Source organism: Balearica regulorum, chromosome 16 (assembly GCF_011004875.1).
Source record: "Balearica regulorum gibbericeps isolate bBalReg1 chromosome 16, bBalReg1.pri, whole genome shotgun sequence".
In the NCBI taxonomy this organism is placed as follows: domain Eukaryota; kingdom Metazoa; phylum Chordata; class Aves; order Gruiformes; family Gruidae; genus Balearica; species Balearica regulorum.
In genome coordinates this window covers 2,587,028-2,605,379 of record NC_046199.1, presented here as the reverse complement: position 1 = coordinate 2,605,379, position 18,352 = coordinate 2,587,028, and the positions used below count along the sequence as shown (strand labels likewise).

Sequence of the window (18,352 nt, the reverse complement as noted above, 5' to 3'; positions counted from 1 at the left end):
CTCCTTTCCCCATGGCCAGCCTCCGTGCCTGGCTCCTCAACGGACACAGAAACCACGGGACATCACTGTGAGCACCAAGAGACAGGACTGGCAGTCGGAAGTCAAGGAAGGAGTCTCCATGTGATGCAGGAGGCCTGGTTGCTCCACAGGAGCATCCACCAGCAGAGGTCAACCCCTTTCCTTGACAAGGAGAACAGAGTGGACCAGAGTCACCTCTGCCTTCCCTGTGGTGTCCTGATGTGCTCCAAGGCTGCGGCACAGACCAGGAGCCAGGCTGCCTTCACATCCCGAGCACCATGAACTCCCTCTTTCATGTCCAAAATAGAGTCCAGCAATGCTACCGCATTACTCAGGTCAAATATTTCCAATTCCTACTGTGTTTCTCTCCAACCCATGGCAGAACTGAGGATCTTGAATTCCAGAAGCTCTGCACAAAAGCATGCAGACGTAACCCTTCTGATGCTGGTATCAAAACTCTGTTGAGGAGGGGGGGCAGCAGGAGTGTCTTGAGCCCCACATGGTTTTCTGGTTCCTCTGTGCCACAGCCAAGCCACCAGCCCAGTCCCAGAGCTGTGTCTGCCTGGGGGTGCTGGCACAGCTGTAGCTGGCCAGGAAGGGAAGGTAAGTGGAAAGGATGCTCATCTGCCGAGCACTGCCCTGGGCTCCTGCTGGCGTGGGCCAAGGACAGCCACAGCCGCTCCCCACCCAGGGGACCAGAGCCCTCCACCCCGTGGCCGTGCTGCCAGTGGGTTTTCATCCGTGCTTGAAAATGAATCTCGTTTTTCTGCCAGAGGAAGAGGATGGCAGCAAAGCCGATCCGATGCGGCCATGGGAAGATGAGTCTCAGCTCTGTATCTCCGGGCTTTCCCCAGCCAAGCATTCCACCTGCTCCCACGGGCCTTCCTTCCTCTCAGCCCCAGAAGATGGAGGGTGCAGGGCTGGGGACCCCAGGCAGGGATGCAGCCACTCTCCCTGCCCACTCCTTCACCTCCTCACTCCCAAGGGGTGCAGACCCTGAAATCCCTGCCAGTGTCGCTCCTCTGTGCTTGCTCAGCTCCCGCAGCCCAGACACACATCCCCTGCTCACAGGGGAACAACTGACACTCAGACCTCCCCAGGACAAGCCCAAGAAAGAAAGGTGAGGAATACTAATTGACTGAGTCCCCACCGGGGCGCAGCGGAAAGGATACATTATTCATCCACTGCATGGCTGGGCACAGTCCATTTCATTTCAGGAGCTGGTCCAAATCCAAACGCTGTCACCCCTCTTTCTGCACAGAGGACACTTCCCACAGCAAGCAGCCTCCGCAGCCATGCGGTCCCACTTAATGAGGTGTGCTCCATCTCCGACAGATCCTCTGCAGCCCCCCGCCAGGGCCGGCTGTGGCCCCCACAGCCTTGGCATATGGACGCTTCCCCTTGCACGGCAGCCGGATGCTTCTCCCCAAGCACACTGCTCCCCTTCAAAGGGACAGGTGCTGGGAGGAGCCCCGGCATCAAGCCAGCCTCGCAGCACTCCCCATCCTCTCAACTTTCATCCTGAGGATGGCCTAATCCTGATGTCCTCCGCAGATGATGTCGGTGGATGGAGTTTTACCGCGGGAGGAGGCAGCTGCTCCCACCGACATCGTGTCAGGGCTGCGGGGGGCACATTCGGCCTGCCCTGAGCCCCGCGGCTCACCTTACTGCAGTTTTTACACCCCAAACATGCAGGCAGAGGCGCCAGCCTGGGGTGCCACCCCCCAAAACCCAACTACCAGCCCAGCGCACACCGTGCTGGGAGGGGACTCGGCTCTGAAGCTCGCCGTGCAGAGGGCTCCCCATCCTCCTGGTCCCAGCACGTTCCAGCCCACCTTGCAAGGGCAAAGCAGGATCCCACGCGGACACACCAGTATTTCGCCGAGCACTGCGCATGACGAGCCAGCTGCCTCCCGTCTCTCGCCTCGTCAAACACGACACGCCCAGGGGAATGCTCCAGAGGGAAGGATGAAAAGAACCATCTCTCAAAAGAGCCCCAAATACTGTTTCACCCTTCTGCATTGACTTGGAAAATTTCATGCCAGGGGAGGGAATCAATTGAAAAATGCACCTTCCCTTCAGTTCAGCTGCCCAGCCACCTTTGCACTCCCCATTTTGGGATAAACAAGCAAAAACCTCTTGTCAGGTGTTGCACCACCCAGTTCAAACCCCTCTGTAAATAGAAGCTCAATAAAAATGTGCTCTGTCTCACCGAGCACAACATTTTCTGCTCATAGCAAAGATTCATGGAAAGGAGTCACAGAGGAAATAACTTAGCGAGCATGAGACAAGGCTTTTTGGTTGTGGACTGGTATTTCAGTTCTGTTGACCCAGATGAAAATCCCAAAGTTGCCAACAGCTGCAATAATTCTGCTTTTGAGGAGTTTTAGTAGTTTCTTATGATGATAGCTAAGCTCAGGACAGAATGGAATAGATGATCACAAAATTCCTGCTAAAGGAGAAATAAAAGCACCTGAGTTGGAGAGGTATTTATGGGCCAGTTTGCAGTGTCTGCAAACTGGAGAATGCAAAGATTTTAGCATACAGGTCCCCTGTGAGAAATATCACTGTTTCCCAAGGTATTTCCATAGTTCACTTCTTACTCTGACACTATTATATTGCAAATGCAAAGTTTAGCCACAAGATAAGCTTTAGTTAGTATACTGCAGCATAGCTAACAAGTTATATTTCAAAAATGTAAGTGGGCATGACAGAATTTGGAGAAAAACATGCTTTTCTTGAGAAGACATCTTTTCCTTACCATGTTTCTACCAACCCAGTGAGGAAGGATGTGAGCATAGGAACCCCTAATGATCTGGTTTCCTCCTGCCAACCTGTGGATCCATTAAAAAAACCCACAAGCAGGTTTGCGGCCCACACATACACTAGTTCCTACAGTAACTGCGGACACTTACACAGCGAGAAGGACAAACCAAGCTTGCGTTTCCCATGCTTTATCTCAGTGTTTACTCTGCAGTCGACAACGTGCACGGCAGGCAGCAGATCAAGGAGCCTGGCAGCAAGGAGACAGCTGCTGAGACACGCCGTTTATCCACGCCAGGTACCCTGGCCCGCAGTGACCGCGATGGCACGCGCGGAGGTGGGAATCCGCAATACCGAAAAGGCTTTTGGTGGCACTGCTTCAAACCACAGCTGCTAAACAGAGACCCATGGCATATTCCCTCTGAGTTTTGGTTTCCTTATTTCCCCTCTCTCTCCTCCCTGTAGCTCATTGCCCTGTTGTGGTCTGGGCAAGCCAAGCTCCCCTCCCAGGCTCTGCTTTTGTTGTGCTAACGAAGCAGCCCGTGCTCTCTCTCTGTTTTCCTCCTTGTAAAGTAAGCTCGTTTTTTCATGAGCCTATTTACAGCTGTGGGTAAGTACCTGGAGGATGCAGGGTGAGGAATCGCGTGGCAGCAGAAGTAAGGAACGACTGGAGATGGACCATGCCCTATCCACAAGATGCTGTGGTTCAAATGGAGAAACCCAGCTCAAGTCAGAGATCCCCTTCTCCTAACTAGCCCAGGTATCACTGCCTCCTCAGGAGTCACACGAAGCTCTCTTAAATACAGCCTGGGAAAAATGGGCAGGGACTGCAGATCCTTCAACATCTGTTGACTCCACAGCCCTGCTCTGGAAGCAGAGCTTTATGAAGAGGACCACTGGACCAGGCAGATCTCTTCCAGTTTTCTCAGCACACAGCACACCTGCATCTCCAGCAAAAGCAGCTCCCTGGGATGAAGTTTCATTCGACTCTTCCAGGAGGGTGGTGTCTCTGTCAAACTGGGGCTCTCAGTCCTCAGCCATAGTGGTGTTAGAGGTGCTTGAATCAATAGAAATGAGGGACAGGTGTGTAATATGGAAAATGTCTGTTCTCCACCCCCTCCCCGAGCTCAGAGAGGTGTGAGTTTGGCTAAAACCCAACCTAATAAACCCACTAATCCCATAACAATCCAAGATTGAGTTCCATTCTGAAAATACAAATGTGGGAATATATTCAGGTCACAGCAGGTGAGAATGCAGCATTTATCATTTCTGCCAGCCTCTAGCAGCGGCAGATTTCCCACAGTTCTGCGAAAGCCCTGACCATGGGGTTGGAGCATTGCCCTCTCCTGCCCTCTCCCCGGCTCAGAGCCAGGGAAGTGCAGGGAGAGGCTTCCTGGGAGGGTCAGTATCTGCATCGGGGCACCCAGGAGCTCAGGGCTGGGATCAGAGCACCCGATCAGCGCAGACCTCGCCTGGGTGAGAGCAGCGCTGTGAACATCGGGCTGCCCTGGCTCCAGAAGGATCCAAACAGGGATGGAAAAGCAAGTCCACAAAAATCTGTTTCAACAGGGAAAACCTGCTCCTCTTTTCCAGGGAACACCTGTGGCACCAGAAACTATTAGGTGAATGAATGCATGATACCAATACCGTGAAGCAGACAGTAATTGTGCTGTCCCTTGGAGAAATACATGAATATACAAATTCATTACCAAAAAAAAAACCCCCAAAGCAGAAAAGAACTGAAATAAAGCACAGGTCTCTAAAGAGGATTCATTCTTTCCCTCTGGACTTGTATTTAATAACTGTGAAGGGGGCCAGACAGCTGAACCAAAGAGAAAATGCATTTTCAAGTGATTCCCACTCCTGGCATGAAATTTCCCAGCATACAGGGAGATGCTGCTGAGGCTGGATCCAGCCAGAGGAAAACTCAAAGAGAGGGCAAGATCGTGACTGACACCACAGAGGCACAAACACCACTGCCATGACTGCGCAGAGCTGACAGCGGGACTGGTCCCCCTTTGCTGCTCTGTCTGATCAATAGGTCAGTGGACAGCGTGCACATGGATGATGCCCTTCATCCGCTTCCTACCAACCATCAGACCACCACATCAAAGGGAAAGAAAGTGCCAGCCCTTCCTGCAGGTGTCAAACGGCATCAGTCCCAAGCACACGGCTAAATCATTTAATACATTTCAGATGCAAAGGGGGCTGCTGGTCCCCGAGGAGGGCCCCTTCCAGTATTGGTCAGTGCTTTTTCACATCTGTATTTAGCCCACGATGCTGCGCACTGCAGACCTCTGCTCTCCGACACAGAGGCAGGGGGCTCACAAAGCAGGAGGCTGCTTGCCCTAATTAGCAGCCTCCAATCTGCCTCCCATTAGTACAAGCTGCAGGGAGAGGGAGAGCATTCACCGCAGGGATGAACTCAGCACAAGGCTGGGAGTCAATGAATTTCACCATTTCCTCCCTTCTCCCGAGCGCTTTGCTGCTCCCCAAAGCAGCCCTCCTGCCCCCTCTCCGGCAGCGAATTTTTGTTGCTGTGAGCACAGGCTGTGCTGAGCACAAGCTGCTGGGGTCAGTCCAGAGCAGGCTTGAACCTGGAGTCCCCATTTTGCACCACACTGCTTTGTGGAAAAGACCTTGCTTTGGCTCAGAGACACAACACACGGTTTATCAGCGATGCTCCCAGAGACACTGTCCCCAGGCAGGACCCTGCAAGTGGTCTGCAAGGAGCTGCTGAAACTACCGCTGCCAGAGCCCTGTGAGGAAGACGATGTCTCCAGAGCACAAAAGCACTAGCTCTACCCTTCTCCTCCGGCATGGCTTCTCCTCCTTCAGGCATGCTGCATGCAGGCTGTGCTGCTGGAGGACTCACTGCGCATGGAGACAACCGAAGCACGCACAGGCAACTCTGTTGGTCTCTGGGAGGTACCACATTTGCTGCCTCTGACACCTAAGTTTAATGCTAAGCAAGAAGCTAAGATCACCACGGCTTCTGTTATGCACCGCCTGCCCCACCACTCTCCCACGGTCCCGTCCTTACCAGCTTGGTTTTGTCCATGGCTGCCAGGACTGCAGAGTTGAGGGCTTCCAGGGCAGAAAGCACGTTCCTGTATTCTCCAAGATACGCTGAGAAATAATCTGAAGCAGGAGAGAAGATCATAGTGAGCTTCCCGAGTGCCTCCATCTCTGCCTGCCCTGCACCTGCTGCACTCACAGCCCAGCGCTGCAGGGGGTTATTCGCGTCCCCCTCCAGAGTCACGCTCCCACCTGGACTGAAATGAAGAGTCCTTTCCTATCCCCAGGGACAAAATGTCCCCTCCCCTTGGGAAAAGCACGGATGCCCTCTGTGCTGGGATTCAGGCACAGGGACTGTCAATGCCAGTTGACTGCCCAGTCCTGCGCAGGTCAGAGGTGCACAAAGATCCCCCACAGACCCTCAAGAGAGGAAACTCTCCGAGGCAGGAATATCACCCTACTTACCGCACAATTTCTCTGTGTCCACGTTACTGCAAGAAACAGAAAAACAAGCTCTTGTTAGATGGTGGGGCTGATTTGGGAGAAACAGTTGTGGTGAGCAGGGTCTTGAGAGCTTGTCTTGAGCCCCCCATGGATTTACTGCTTGCATTTTCAAAAGCTGCATTAGAAAAATAAAAAGCTGGACAAATTTAGAGCCAGCAGCTCAGGAGCCATGCCCAGCACCTGCAGCACCGCAGAGCATCACCTCTGCTTCGGGGGCTGAAGGAGCATGCAAAGCTGCCCCACCAACATCTCCTGGAACTGGAGTGTGCTTGGAAAGTGTCTGTGAAAGCAGGATGGGGCCTGGATGGAGGTCAGGGGAGGCAGGCAGCACCCCGCATCCCTGGGCTGGCCGGCTGGGTTGGCAATCCCATTTCTAATCCCTGGAGCTGACGAGCCCCAGAAGCTGCTTCTTCAACCCAACCTCTTCCCCCAAAGGCGAAAAGCATTCAGCCAGGGCTCCCTCCCTGTATCTCCCTCGACCTCAGCCCAGGTCCTCCATCAATCGCTGCCCCATGGCACTAGGCCCCCTCCCTTCCCATCTGCCCCACAGGTGCCCCCGGCTGCTTCCCTGCCTTCACAGCCCAGGTGATGTGGGGGTGCCTTCAGTCTCCCAGGGCAGGGGGCTGGATGGCTTCATGGCCCACGGGAGGGGTTGTTCCTGCCATGAAGGCCATTCAAGCAGGGATCTGGGTCCAAAAACCTGGAGGCAGGGGGAGCCCCCCACTCCTTTTCAGAAACAGAGAGCACTGCACTGGAGAATCAATGCTGGCAGCCCTGCAGGGCTTGGACAGGTCCCTCCTGCTGCTGGGGTGGAGAGGGAGGAAGAAATGGCCAGAAACAGCCACATGTTTTCAGGACGGGATGTCAAGCAGAAGCGTAGATTCACATGAAGCTGTCGGATCCGCTCAGGTGGCCAAAGCCACAGAGGCAGAACTGCTTGCGATGCTCAGCATCACCTGCAGAGCCTGCAGGGAAATACCCCAGGATATCATTTATTCAAATCAGCCTCTGCTCAAGAAACTCTGCCGTCTCAAAATCCCCCAAATGATTACAACCATTTTTAATCCTGATTGGGAAAGTGGAAGAGAGCACAAAAGAGAGTTTTTTAAGTGTTTAAGTGCTGTCACACACAGAGGAACCGGTGATACCTGGAGTCTGCTGGGCTCCAAGCATCAGGATGGCTGCAGCGCTGCTGCTCAAGGGAAGTCAAACCATGGCCGCATCGCCCTGTCCCCCCTCTGACACTGCTCACAGGACAAAGGGACAAAATCACCCCAAGTAAAATTAGAGGAGTGTGTGTGAAGTGTCCAAAATGCCATGCCGGGAACAGGTGTAATAATTTAAGCAACATCTTCCTACAGCTTTTCCCCCAAACATTAAAGACTAGTTTCTGTGTCTCTGCTGGGCTTCCACTTAGTGAACTTTTAGTAACAGGCAGTGCTTCAAATCATGAAAATATTTTGGTGTGAGATGTCATTGCAGACGTGCGGCAGTGGGACTGCAGACCCCTCTGTTTAGCTAATTGCGTCAGCCGCTGCCTTAGGCAACAGAGACGGGCAGTTTTAGGATGTGATTTGGCTCATCTATTTTAAACACCTACCGCAGGAGCTGATTAAGGCAGGGCTCTGGCATACTGTCCTGGCACTGCAGACAGTTTTTAAAGTGGGTAAAAAAAAAAAAAAAGTGTTTCCCTTGAGACAGAATACAGATAATCAGCAAAACCACAGCCCCTTCTTCTGCCAACTCCACTCCATCAAACTTTGCTGATCCCATCTCTGAGTAGCTCCATGCATCCCACCACAGCTCTGCTAGATAGAGTGACTGGGGTTTGAAGTACAAATTTAAATTGGAAAAATGTCTTGCTCCTTAATTTTTCCACTTATTTCTGAAAGCTGCCTGGAGCCTGCAGAGCCACTGCTGCTGCACTGCCACAGGAGACTTGGCACTGCAGCATCCGCAGCACTGCTCGTTAGACCTGTGCCCCAGAGTAATAACTGCAGCCACTGGTTCCCATCCAGAGATGGATAAAAATCACAAAGGAGTGGATATGGACATGAGATGACAAAATACACGGTGAAACATCTAATGTGTACGTTACTCAGGCATTTGCATCTGTCCCCAGTGAGAACCTAGGGCTGGGACCAGTTTCACCAGGAAGAAGGGGCCACCAGCTGAACCCAGCGCCCAGCTCCCCACCTCGGCTCTAGCGAGCAGGCGTCTGTATGACAAAGAGCTACAACCAACACCAACCCTGTGGCTTCTAAGGAGAGGCCAGAGATTATTAATTCTCTCTTCTCTGCTTGCTGCTTAAAACCAAACGTTAGCTAATCAATCACTAAAGTACCGAACATTTAATCATTGAACCAATCAACAAGATCTTGTGGCAAAAATCAGCCCTCGGAGTTGTCCAGTGGAAGATCTGCTCCCTTCCCAATGCAGCCTGCTCCATCAGCCCTGCACGGCCACCTCTTCCCACGTTCTGCATCCTGCTGCAGCCCCTGGGGCACAGTCAGGGGCAGGACAGAGCACAGCACGTATATCACAGGACCGACGGTGCCATTTTCATGTTACCAGAAGCTACTGCATAGCAGAAACCAGGAGGACCTCACATAAAGAACCTGCACATCAAATCCCCACCCATTTTGCAGGGCTGCAACAGGGCGGCAGGCTTTGCTCCACTCCTCTCTCTGCCATCACCTCTCCCACTCCAAGAGAAGAGCCATCCTCTGCCTCCACAGCACTCATTCTGAGACTCTCCACATTTCCACATAGCTGTATTTTGACTGTGCTCAAACCACTGATTAACTGTAATTAAGCTTGAACTGATGATGAAGGATCTTGTCATCATTATGCTGTTGGGATTTTGTCAGAATGTGCCTGGAATTTATGCAAGAAAACAGCAATCAGCTTCAGCAAAGCAGATGGGATTTTTTTATTTTTATCATTTATCACGTTGGGAACCTCTGCTGCCATCACAGATCTGGTTTCCAAACCTTTCCAGTGTGACCCAGAGTGTTTCAGTCACTGTCCATCATCCAGAGACTGGCAGACGCTACAGCTCTGAGTCTCTGACTAAAGAGAGGGGAGGAAAATTCACACAAGTCCCTTCTTCCACAGAACCAGAGACTTGAAGTTGTTTCCACTGAGAGTTTTTTAAAAACACCAGGTCAGCACTCCCACCTCCGTCACTTGTGGCTTGAGGTCAGAGACACAACTCTGGGCAGTTTGTACCCAGTTCCAGCCACCACCATCTGACCACTCTCACGCAAAGGAGACCTTATTTTTTCTAAATTTTCCCAATGGATGCAGGACAAAGACACGTGAGGTCCACGCGACACTTCCCTGGGCAGGTTTCACAGTGCCCTGAAAAAAGCAGTATGCATGCAACCTACACAACACCACAGCGTTCAGTCCAAAGCCCTTTGTAACTGACTCTCCATTAAGTCATTCCCGCCAGACCCTGGGGTCTGCTGCCTGGCTGGGCTGCAGATGGACGCGTGGCTGCTCAAAGAGCAAACCTCACTGGGCATCTCCCAAGCTGCTTCTGCAGCAATGAAGCTTTTTCATCCCTTCAAAAACATTTGTTTCTTCTCACCCAGACGTTTCAGTGGATGAAAATGAGCTTTTCCAGAAAGATGAATCTTTCTGTTCTGCGCCAGTGCCAGAGCTGGTGTGGAGCTTTCTGACAAGCTAAACGAAACGGTGGACTAAGCTGTTGTACCAAATCGCAATAAGAGTTTACTTTGGTTTCAATATAATTTTTGAAATGTCAAAGATTTAGAGCAAGGAAATATTTTAAAGCCAAAAAGGAACAATTTTCAGAAATGCAGAACAAAAAAAGCCTGGTGTGGGAATGTAAAATCCGAACCGAACTCAACAGAGGTGCCTGACGCACAGGCCACAGCATCCCACCTGAGCGCCAGGTGGATGGGAGGTGGAGCGAAGATCAGATGGGAAGGATGGGGAGAAAAGGAGAGTGTAGTGTCATGGGCTCTCCGGAAGGAGAATATGTAACGTATGAGACCTCTGAAATACTCAGCTTCCCAGATGTCAGCTTTGGGAGCCAGGGGAGCAGCTGCAGGTTCGCAGTGATGGGTGAGGGTCAGGACGTGTCTGGGCAGCACTCCGTTACCCAGACATGGGGAGTGCCTGCGTATAAAGGTCTCTTGGGTCAGTCTGGCACTGACAAAGAAACACAAGTTTCAGCCTGGCCTGATGAACACAGCACCTTTGTGGCCAAATCCACCCACTGGATTAAGGATGAAACTTTCCCATCATGGGAAAAGCTATGGGACATGAAAGAAGCACGCCAGATAACGTTTGTAGAGCTTGTAGTTGCTTTCCAGCTTTGTAATACTTTGAGTGTTACCTCAGGTAATAACTCTTGAATCTGACAGCAAATTTCAGCCAGCTCTCAAAAATATTAAGTTCCTGCAAGTGCAAGGCACGCAGGCAGCCTGGAGGAGAGGGGCTGTCCAGCCCTGCCATCAAGGGGACAGCAGGGCACCAGCACAGCCCTTACAAGACACCAGAGGTCGTACAAAGGAGCAAATTCCCCTTCACACCCCAAAAACAAATGTCAGAAAGTCCAGCTCTACACACAGAGCCACCGAGACCTCTACGAGGCCCAACGCGCTGAACACTGCTTGATTTCCATTACCTGCCGCTGTGCGGTGCGCAAGCAGTCCCTGGGGACAGATGGGGTCATGCCTCCCTGGGGACAGGCCTGTCTCTCCAAGCCCCTCATCCCAGCAGGCGCTGGATCAGGATCAGAGCACTCTGGCAGACACAGCGCTGCCCCATGTTGTTTGCAGAGGGCAGGATGCCTCTTACCCGACAAGAAGCTGAGTGCTAGGCTCCTTCTCTGGGAGGTCCCATCTCCTCCTCCTCCTCCACGAGCTGGGGATGAAGCTGAAGAAATCCTGTACAGTTCCCTGCTGCCACCTCCCACGTCCCGTCCCGCTCACACTGAAGCTGTCCCCTGTGCTGACCCTGCGCATATGGGCAGGGACCATGTCCCAACCAGGGACAGCAACAAGAACTACCCTTGCAATGGCCTCGGGGCTGGACTTCCTCTTCTGCTCTTGCAGAAATGAGGGATCTTCACAGGGTTGGAGGGATGACATCTCCTACGCTTGTTTGAAGTCACTGAATGCAGGAATTTGGAAACCAGCTCCGTCCGCGGGGTCCTTTCTGCTCTTCGTGACAGAAAGAGATCAAAGACCCAACGGTCGTGCCCTGCTAATAGATGTCACCAGCTCAACGCTGCAACTGCCACGTTGTCATAGCTACCGCACCGTCACTACGTGTAACGAGTTATAGAGAGCACTGGGCAGCCAGGGCCGTGCAAGGCTCTCAGAGACAGCCCGCTCGCACAGGGCCCTGCCGTCAGTCCTGTTTATCTGCTCTGGACAGATGGAAGAAGCCCAACCTGAAAGCGATGGTAAACCAGGAGATCTTCACCGTTCAGTTAAGCACAAGGCTAAAACTCTCTGCTTTTCTGCAACCCCTGTTTTCCAGTAGTACTGTAGGGGGGAGACACACACTCCAAGGTCACCCCAAAACAGAGGTAGAGGAAAGGAGCACTTGCAGAGGAAAGGGAACAGCTCACTGCTAACTCCTTGGGATCACAGCCCAAAGGAGACACCTCCTGCTGCGCACATCTAACAAGCCCAACGGGCAGGACAGGCAGCAACGGGCAGCCAGGCTTAAAAGAAAGCGGCACGAGGGGCTGCACACACAAGTCCACTTCTCTGTCCCATCACTAAACAGGAGCATCAGCTAAACCCACCACCCCGACAGTCGACAGGAGTCAATCATCCCCACTCCCCCAGTCCTGGGTGGATGATGTGGGGACTTGCAGCCAGGGACCGCAGGGTATCTGCTGCCAGTGGCTCAGTGGCATGCGGTGGCTGCTGGCATCTCAGCATGGCACGGGCCCTCTGTGCCACTGCCCTGTTCTCCCTGCAAAGCCCTGGGAACCAGTGCGTGCAGCTAAGGCCACTTCGAGTTACCTCTCCCTGCAGGGACCTGCTCAGACACTGCCCTGGCCAAGGCCATCAGAGAGGTGCAGGAGACGCTTCCTGGGGTGCCAGGGAAGCGGCACGACCCCGAGCCGAGCCTGCCATCTGAGACTGGGAGACAGCTGCAGCCAGCTTCTCCCCCAGCAGCACCCCTCTGCACACGGACATGCTCCGACACACAATTCATCAATGGCCAGTTTCTCCCAGTGCCAAAACACGCTTGTTCACAGCAGCTGGCAGGGCAGAGGAACCCCAGCAAGAGGACCCCCGAAAGACTGGGATGAGAAACCCAGCTGAGCCCAACAGATTCTTCTGGGTAGCACCAATCAAGAGGAGACCAGGGCTAAGTGCAATTACTTCTCCTGTTCTTTGGGGGTTTCTTTTTTTAAAAGTAGCTGTCCTAAATTCACAGTTACACTGGTAAGGCCCACTTCTAGTGGAAAGTAGCTCTTACGTAAGTGAAAAGCAGTTCCCTGTGTCAGCAGTGGCAAAGTCTGCAACTTTGCACAGTCTGCGCATCGTCCTCACACCACCACATGCTCCTCCTGCACATACACAACCTGCTCTATAGAGCTGTATATTTCTGGAATACATTTTTCAAACTAACGTAATGTAATTTTAAATGGAAGCTTGCTTTTAAGGAACTACAGTAAATCTGATAACGACTGTTCTCAAAATGTCTGGCTTCTCTCCTCACCAATGCTGGTGTTCAATGGGTTTTAACATCTGCGTGTCACAAGAGGTAGGTTTATCTCACCCTGACTATTTATCGCACCCGCCTCCAAATGTCCTCCATCTACAGTCAAGCAGTTTTATATTCTCCTTCGTCTCCTCTGTGCCACCACGGTACTTACTCTGAATGACGCCTGTCAATGCCACTGAATAACTCCCACAGCTCCTCCGAGCTCAGGATCCCATCAGCGAAATAGTTCTTGAACTCCTCAAATGACAGCTTCCCATCATCTGCATTTAAATAAAAGGGAAGAATAATTATATATCTGCAGAAAGAAGCATACAGACCCCAGCGATCCTCCCAGCAGCCTCTCTACCGGGAGCGTGGGACGGTTGGGCGTGTTGTGCATTATAATTAGAGCAGTATCTCATTGAAAGCGTGTCCCACCAGTCCCCATCAAAAACCCAGGCGTGCTGGCAAGCAGCGCCACCGCTGCTGGAATTTCAGGTGGGAATTTCAGCCCCTTCCAAAAGACCGACTGCAATATTTTCAGAAGCACATGCGGACACAGATGACTGTCCAAGTATAGAGTTCATTACAAACACTACAGTGAGGACAGCATCGGGTTTTCATGGAAAGAAAATCTCAAGAGATTTTTTCCTTCCTCTCTGTGGAGGACCTGGGCTGCATTCTGACCTGCAACAAAAGCAGCTCCTGGAGCCTGCAAGTTCCATGAAGGAGAAGAGCCCAAGAGGAGGTGGAAGGCTCAGAGAAACAACTTGTGATTTTGGACTTCTTGGTTTATGGGTGCCAGATTAAAAACCAGGTAGCAGAGCCTAAGTCCCCAGTGGGTGCCCAGGAACAGGGCCACCCAACCGAGGGCACCTGTAAAACCCCGGACTGAGCGCGGAGACTGAATCAGCCCTGCAAGGGACAGAGCAGAAGCTTGATGGCCCCTGGGCTGCCTGCTGCACAGCTTGGCTTGCCTTGCCTTCTCATTGCTAGCAGCGCAGAGCGGAGATCATGTGCATGCAGGCAGGAGAAGGGCTTGGAAGGGGCTCTGTCCTGCAGGTCATGTGGACAGTGAATTGGGGGAGCCCACCTCCCCAGCCCCTGGACTGGCCCTTTGCTCCAGTGCCTTTTCCTCCAGGAGGAGCAGAAAAGCATTTTTCTTGCAGCCGGAGAGCTGCTTGCCCTTATGCTCCTTCACTCTTTCAGCCAAACCTCCCAGCAGGGACAGGCTGCGCTGCTTCGCCCAGACCCAGGCAGGGAGGGGGACGCAGCGGCAGGAACAAAGCACTCACCGTTCTTGTCGGCTCGTCGGAAAATCTGCAAGAGAAAATACAACAGGGTTTAGTGAGGCAGGAAGGAGAGCAGCATGGCTGAACGGTGAGCCAGGCAGCACCGGGCACTGCTACCATGGGAAAACCACCTCCTGGAGCCCAGGGAGCCACAGAAAAGCCCTGGCTGCCAGGGCTGCACAGGCCACTCCAGGGAAATTCTCCTTTGCAAACGATTAAAACCATTTCTCACCTCCAACGTGCAAAGCTCTTGGCACAGCCACTGCCGCCCAAGCGAGCCCAGCACTCACACCAAGCATCTTTTAGAGAGCACAGAGGGAGCCAAAGTAAAAAGGGCTTCGCTACACCCTTGTGATGGAAAGTGTTTAATTTTTCAGACCCTTTAAACGAAAGAACATTAAGCATAAAACCACTCCATAACAGGAGCACTTTGTGCATCACTGCTGACACTTCAACCATCTGCACCAAGAGGCAGCTTGTCCTGCACTTTGTAATCACCCTTCACAACAGTCCTTCCTGCGACACCCCGACATGCGCGCACACGCACACACTGTAATTAATAATTAATGAATTAATTAATCTGTAACTAATTCTGCCACAGAGCACAGTTGGAGAGCTGCTCCAATTCAGGGTCTCAACCCAGATTCCCAACCACAAGGCTTCTGCCTGTGGCCCAGGAGAAAGCTGGGGCTTCTTATCCCTGCCTGGCTCCTCTCACCAATAATTATCGGAAGGTCTGGGGCTGACTCCAGTGAGGAACAGCACCATTTCTGGAGCCTGGGAACAACTTGCCAGACCAAAGAGTATGAGGTTTTGGCCAGCACATCCTAACAGAGCCAACAACAGAAAGCTGTGCGTAAAACAACTTTCTTCTTTCTAAACATCCTTTTTAATCATCTTGGTTGATGAAGAAATCTGAACGTCTGAAGAAAGATCAGAAATTAAAAAGGGCAGGAAAAGGGGAGAGCGAGTTTGTTATACTCTTTTCCACACACCTGCAAAGCAGAGACCGCTGATAAAACCGCCCCCAGACCAGCTCTGCTCCCTGCCGCAGGAAGACGTGTTGCTGCCAGCTGCCCCCTCCGCCCCCAGCTCCCTTCTGCACCGCTCACTGACAGCTTTGCTGCGCGTTTTGAGGGCACAAGCCTATATCTAGCCACTGAAATGTCCCTGAAAAATCACTTTAAGATAAAGAAACAGCTGCCCAGAGAAACCTCTGCTGCTCATTCCTGAGGAAGCAGCTGGCTTGCAACTGGGCAGAGGCTTTTCTGATGCCAGTCCCAGCAGGGAGCTCCCTGGTCCTTCCCCATGACTGAAACCAGGAGCAGGGGCACCTCCTTGGAGGACGCTCTTCTGAGCAAGGCAAGCTCCTCCTGGCCCGAGCCGCCGCAGGGAACAGAGGCTGCCCTGAGCCGACCAGCGTTAGGTAACCACCCCTCCAGGATGCAGGCTTCCAGCCGGCCAGGCTGCTTCCCTGGCAGGAAAGCAGGGCAGGTGCTCTCTGAATGCCCCGTCGGACTCACTGGATGCACTTTGGAGCCGAGACAGGAATCCGCAGCTCCCACCCGCTGGGGATTTCTCTGTGGTTTAAAGCAATACTTCCTCCAGGTTGAAAGGTTTGCTTGTGCATCAGGCGTTTACAGCTGCAGGGTTATTCACGCGGGGGCTCCCCGGCTGCAGGGGCAGCTCTGCCTGCAGGCAGGTCCCACATGCCTCTGCCACCCTGCTGCCTCCCTGCCTCGGGCACCCCGCTCTCCATCAAGGCAAAAGCTTAATCCTGCAGAGCTCTCTGTCATCAGAGGGACACAGGGCTCATGCAACGACATCTCTAGGACTCCAAATGTCACTCAGGCCAGCTAGCTCATCCCAAAGACGGTCAAGTGTCATCCAGGAACTTAACAAATGCAGATTCAAGTGAGGCCAAACATTTCCCACTCACAGGCTGGCCTTGCTCAGCAGGGTATGTCTGCGGTCTAAGAGGGAGAGCACAATTGTGGGAAGGACCTCATGGGGCTGAGAAGGTCTCTAATTTGGGGTGAGCCCATCCTGGATTCAGCATGAACCTCAGCAAACAGAGCTGATGCTTCTCCCTCGCACACGGGATCCTCTGCTCCAGCGGTGCATTAGAAAAGCACTGCCAGCGCACACACGACGGCTGCCTGAAGCTTAAATTAAATAAACGTGGTGCAAGCAGCGGAACTGCGAGAGCCCAGCGAGGCGAGGCCACGTCTGCTCCACATCCCTCAGGGATGGCGGGGCTCCTCGCCGCGTCTGGCGAGCCCGTCCTCGGCCAACCCCAGCTGCAGAGGGGTGCCTCAGTGAGCACTGCACGCACCGGAAAACACCAATGGCTCCTATGCGTGAGGTAGGATCCAACTACAGCCAAGCAAAAATAGCGCAGAGCTGCTTCTACACTCCACAGGGTGACCCCCAACCCACCCCTCCCCAGGACACAGGCACACGCACGGCAATGGCAGGTAAGCACTGCTCCCGGTGCAAGAGCTGAGCACGGACAGCAGCCCTGGGACAAAGCCAGGGAAAAGTGATCCAAAGCCAGGCTGGGAACGGGATCAGGTCTGTGTCAGTGGCTGGTGGGACCCTACAGGCACTCAGGAGGGGGCGGCAGTCTCAGAAATACAGGGACGCTGCCTCAAGCCTGAGACATTTCCCATAGCCCCCAGCTCCCGCGCTTGGGTCCAAGCAGCCGCAGCCCCGCTTGGTGCCTGCGGCAGCGGACAGACTGGGACCGATGGAAGAAACATTGAACCAGCATTTATCTGGGGATGAATGCCCCACACCCCGAGAAGGAGGGACATTATAGGGCTTCTGCCTGCCTGCAGGGCTAGAAGCAACCGCAGCTGCTGGACACGCAGCCAGGGACACGCCGGCTGTCGGGGAAGGGACAGCTGCCCTGGGGACACCATGCTCATCGACCCACCGCAGGCTAATGTGGGCTGTGGTCAAGCACCGCGATAAACGGCGTGCTGTCCAAGTGGCTTTTCTGAACCTCTCGTACACCGGGAGGGGAGTAAGCAAGCCCCAAGCACCAGCCTGGGGGATGAATCTCCCAGAGGCTTGAGATATCTGCACAGAGAAACAACTGCGATGGCAGCACTGCAGTTCGTACCGTGCCTGCAGCAAAGCATCTCAGGCAAAGCCCTCCTCCTCCTCCTCACCTCTCCTGAAGGCAAGCGATCTGCGGGCAGGGAGACGGCGGCTCCGGTCCCAGGGGAAGCACCGGCTGCCTCCCGGTATCTGTCATGGGCAGCCCTGCCTTCCCGCTGCCCAAGGGGCAGGCTGGGATCCTGCCCCACTGCAGTGGGGGGCAGCTCGCCCTGACAAGCCTGGGGGCACAGCTGGAGACCAGCCAACTACCCAGACTCAAAATCGGAGATATTAAACTCACCCTGCCAAGCTCCGCAGCTGAGGCGGGAGCAAAAGAAGCCACTGGGAAGAGGAAGGGAAGCCGCCAGAACCCGGAAAACAGCCGCTAGTGCTGTTAACACTTCCCATTTTAATTGCCTTAATGACACCCTGAGGGATAGATGTGGGACTCGGCAAGTGCCCAGAGGAGCTGAGCTGGAACACAGCTGTCACCACCAACCCCCCCTCCAGCCCTTCTTCCATCAGCCAAGTAATTAGTGCAGTTAATGATGCTGGCTGGAGAGCCCTGCAGTCTGAAATCCCCCCGCAGCAGGAGAGAGACCCTGACCCCCAGCTGGAAGCTGCCAGCACCACCGCGGCAGTGAGACGCGTTTTCCAGCTGCTCCCTGGTGGTGCCGGGAGGTCTCCCACACAGAGGACCAGAGCAGGCATGGCATTCACCTTCCCAAAGCGCTGCCTGAGATCTCCGGCTCCCCTCCTCTGGGACGAGCAGGGACACTGAAGGTGGCACCACCCAGAGATGACAGTTGGAACCATGCTGGGCTGTCCAGGTGCTGAGGCACCACACCAACCCTCGCCTGCCTTCTACTCCCCAGTCCCTGCAGCAGGGCAGAGGCAGCACCTCCACTCACACGTCTTGGCTCCACAGGGTGACTCAGACCCCAGTG

General features: G+C 53.6%; 2 protein-coding genes across 4 annotated transcripts in view; both read right to left on the bottom strand.

Annotated features, from left to right (window-relative positions):
- Positions 1-18,352, bottom strand: part of PXMP4 (peroxisomal membrane protein 4) — a 78,204-nt gene that overhangs the window by 36,667 nt on the left and 23,185 nt on the right. The window lies entirely within an intron of this gene.
- The window catches only part of NECAB3 (N-terminal EF-hand calcium binding protein 3), a 28,683-nt gene that overhangs the window by 9,059 nt on the left and 1,272 nt on the right, over positions 1-18,352 (bottom strand). For 2 of the 3 annotated variants that reach the window (XM_075768540.1, XM_075768541.1), the window contains 4 exons: positions 14,304-14,328; positions 13,181-13,289; positions 6,265-6,290; positions 5,825-5,922 (listed from right to left, as the gene is read on the bottom strand). In XM_075768540.1, coding sequence (XP_075624655.1) covers positions 5,825-5,922; positions 6,265-6,290; positions 13,181-13,289; positions 14,304-14,328 — 258 coding nt within the window. Of the gene's footprint in view, positions 1-5,824; positions 5,923-6,264; positions 6,291-11,136; positions 11,352-13,180; positions 13,290-14,303; positions 14,329-18,352 lie in introns of those variants that run through there. The other variant, XM_075768539.1, reaches the window with a different exon arrangement.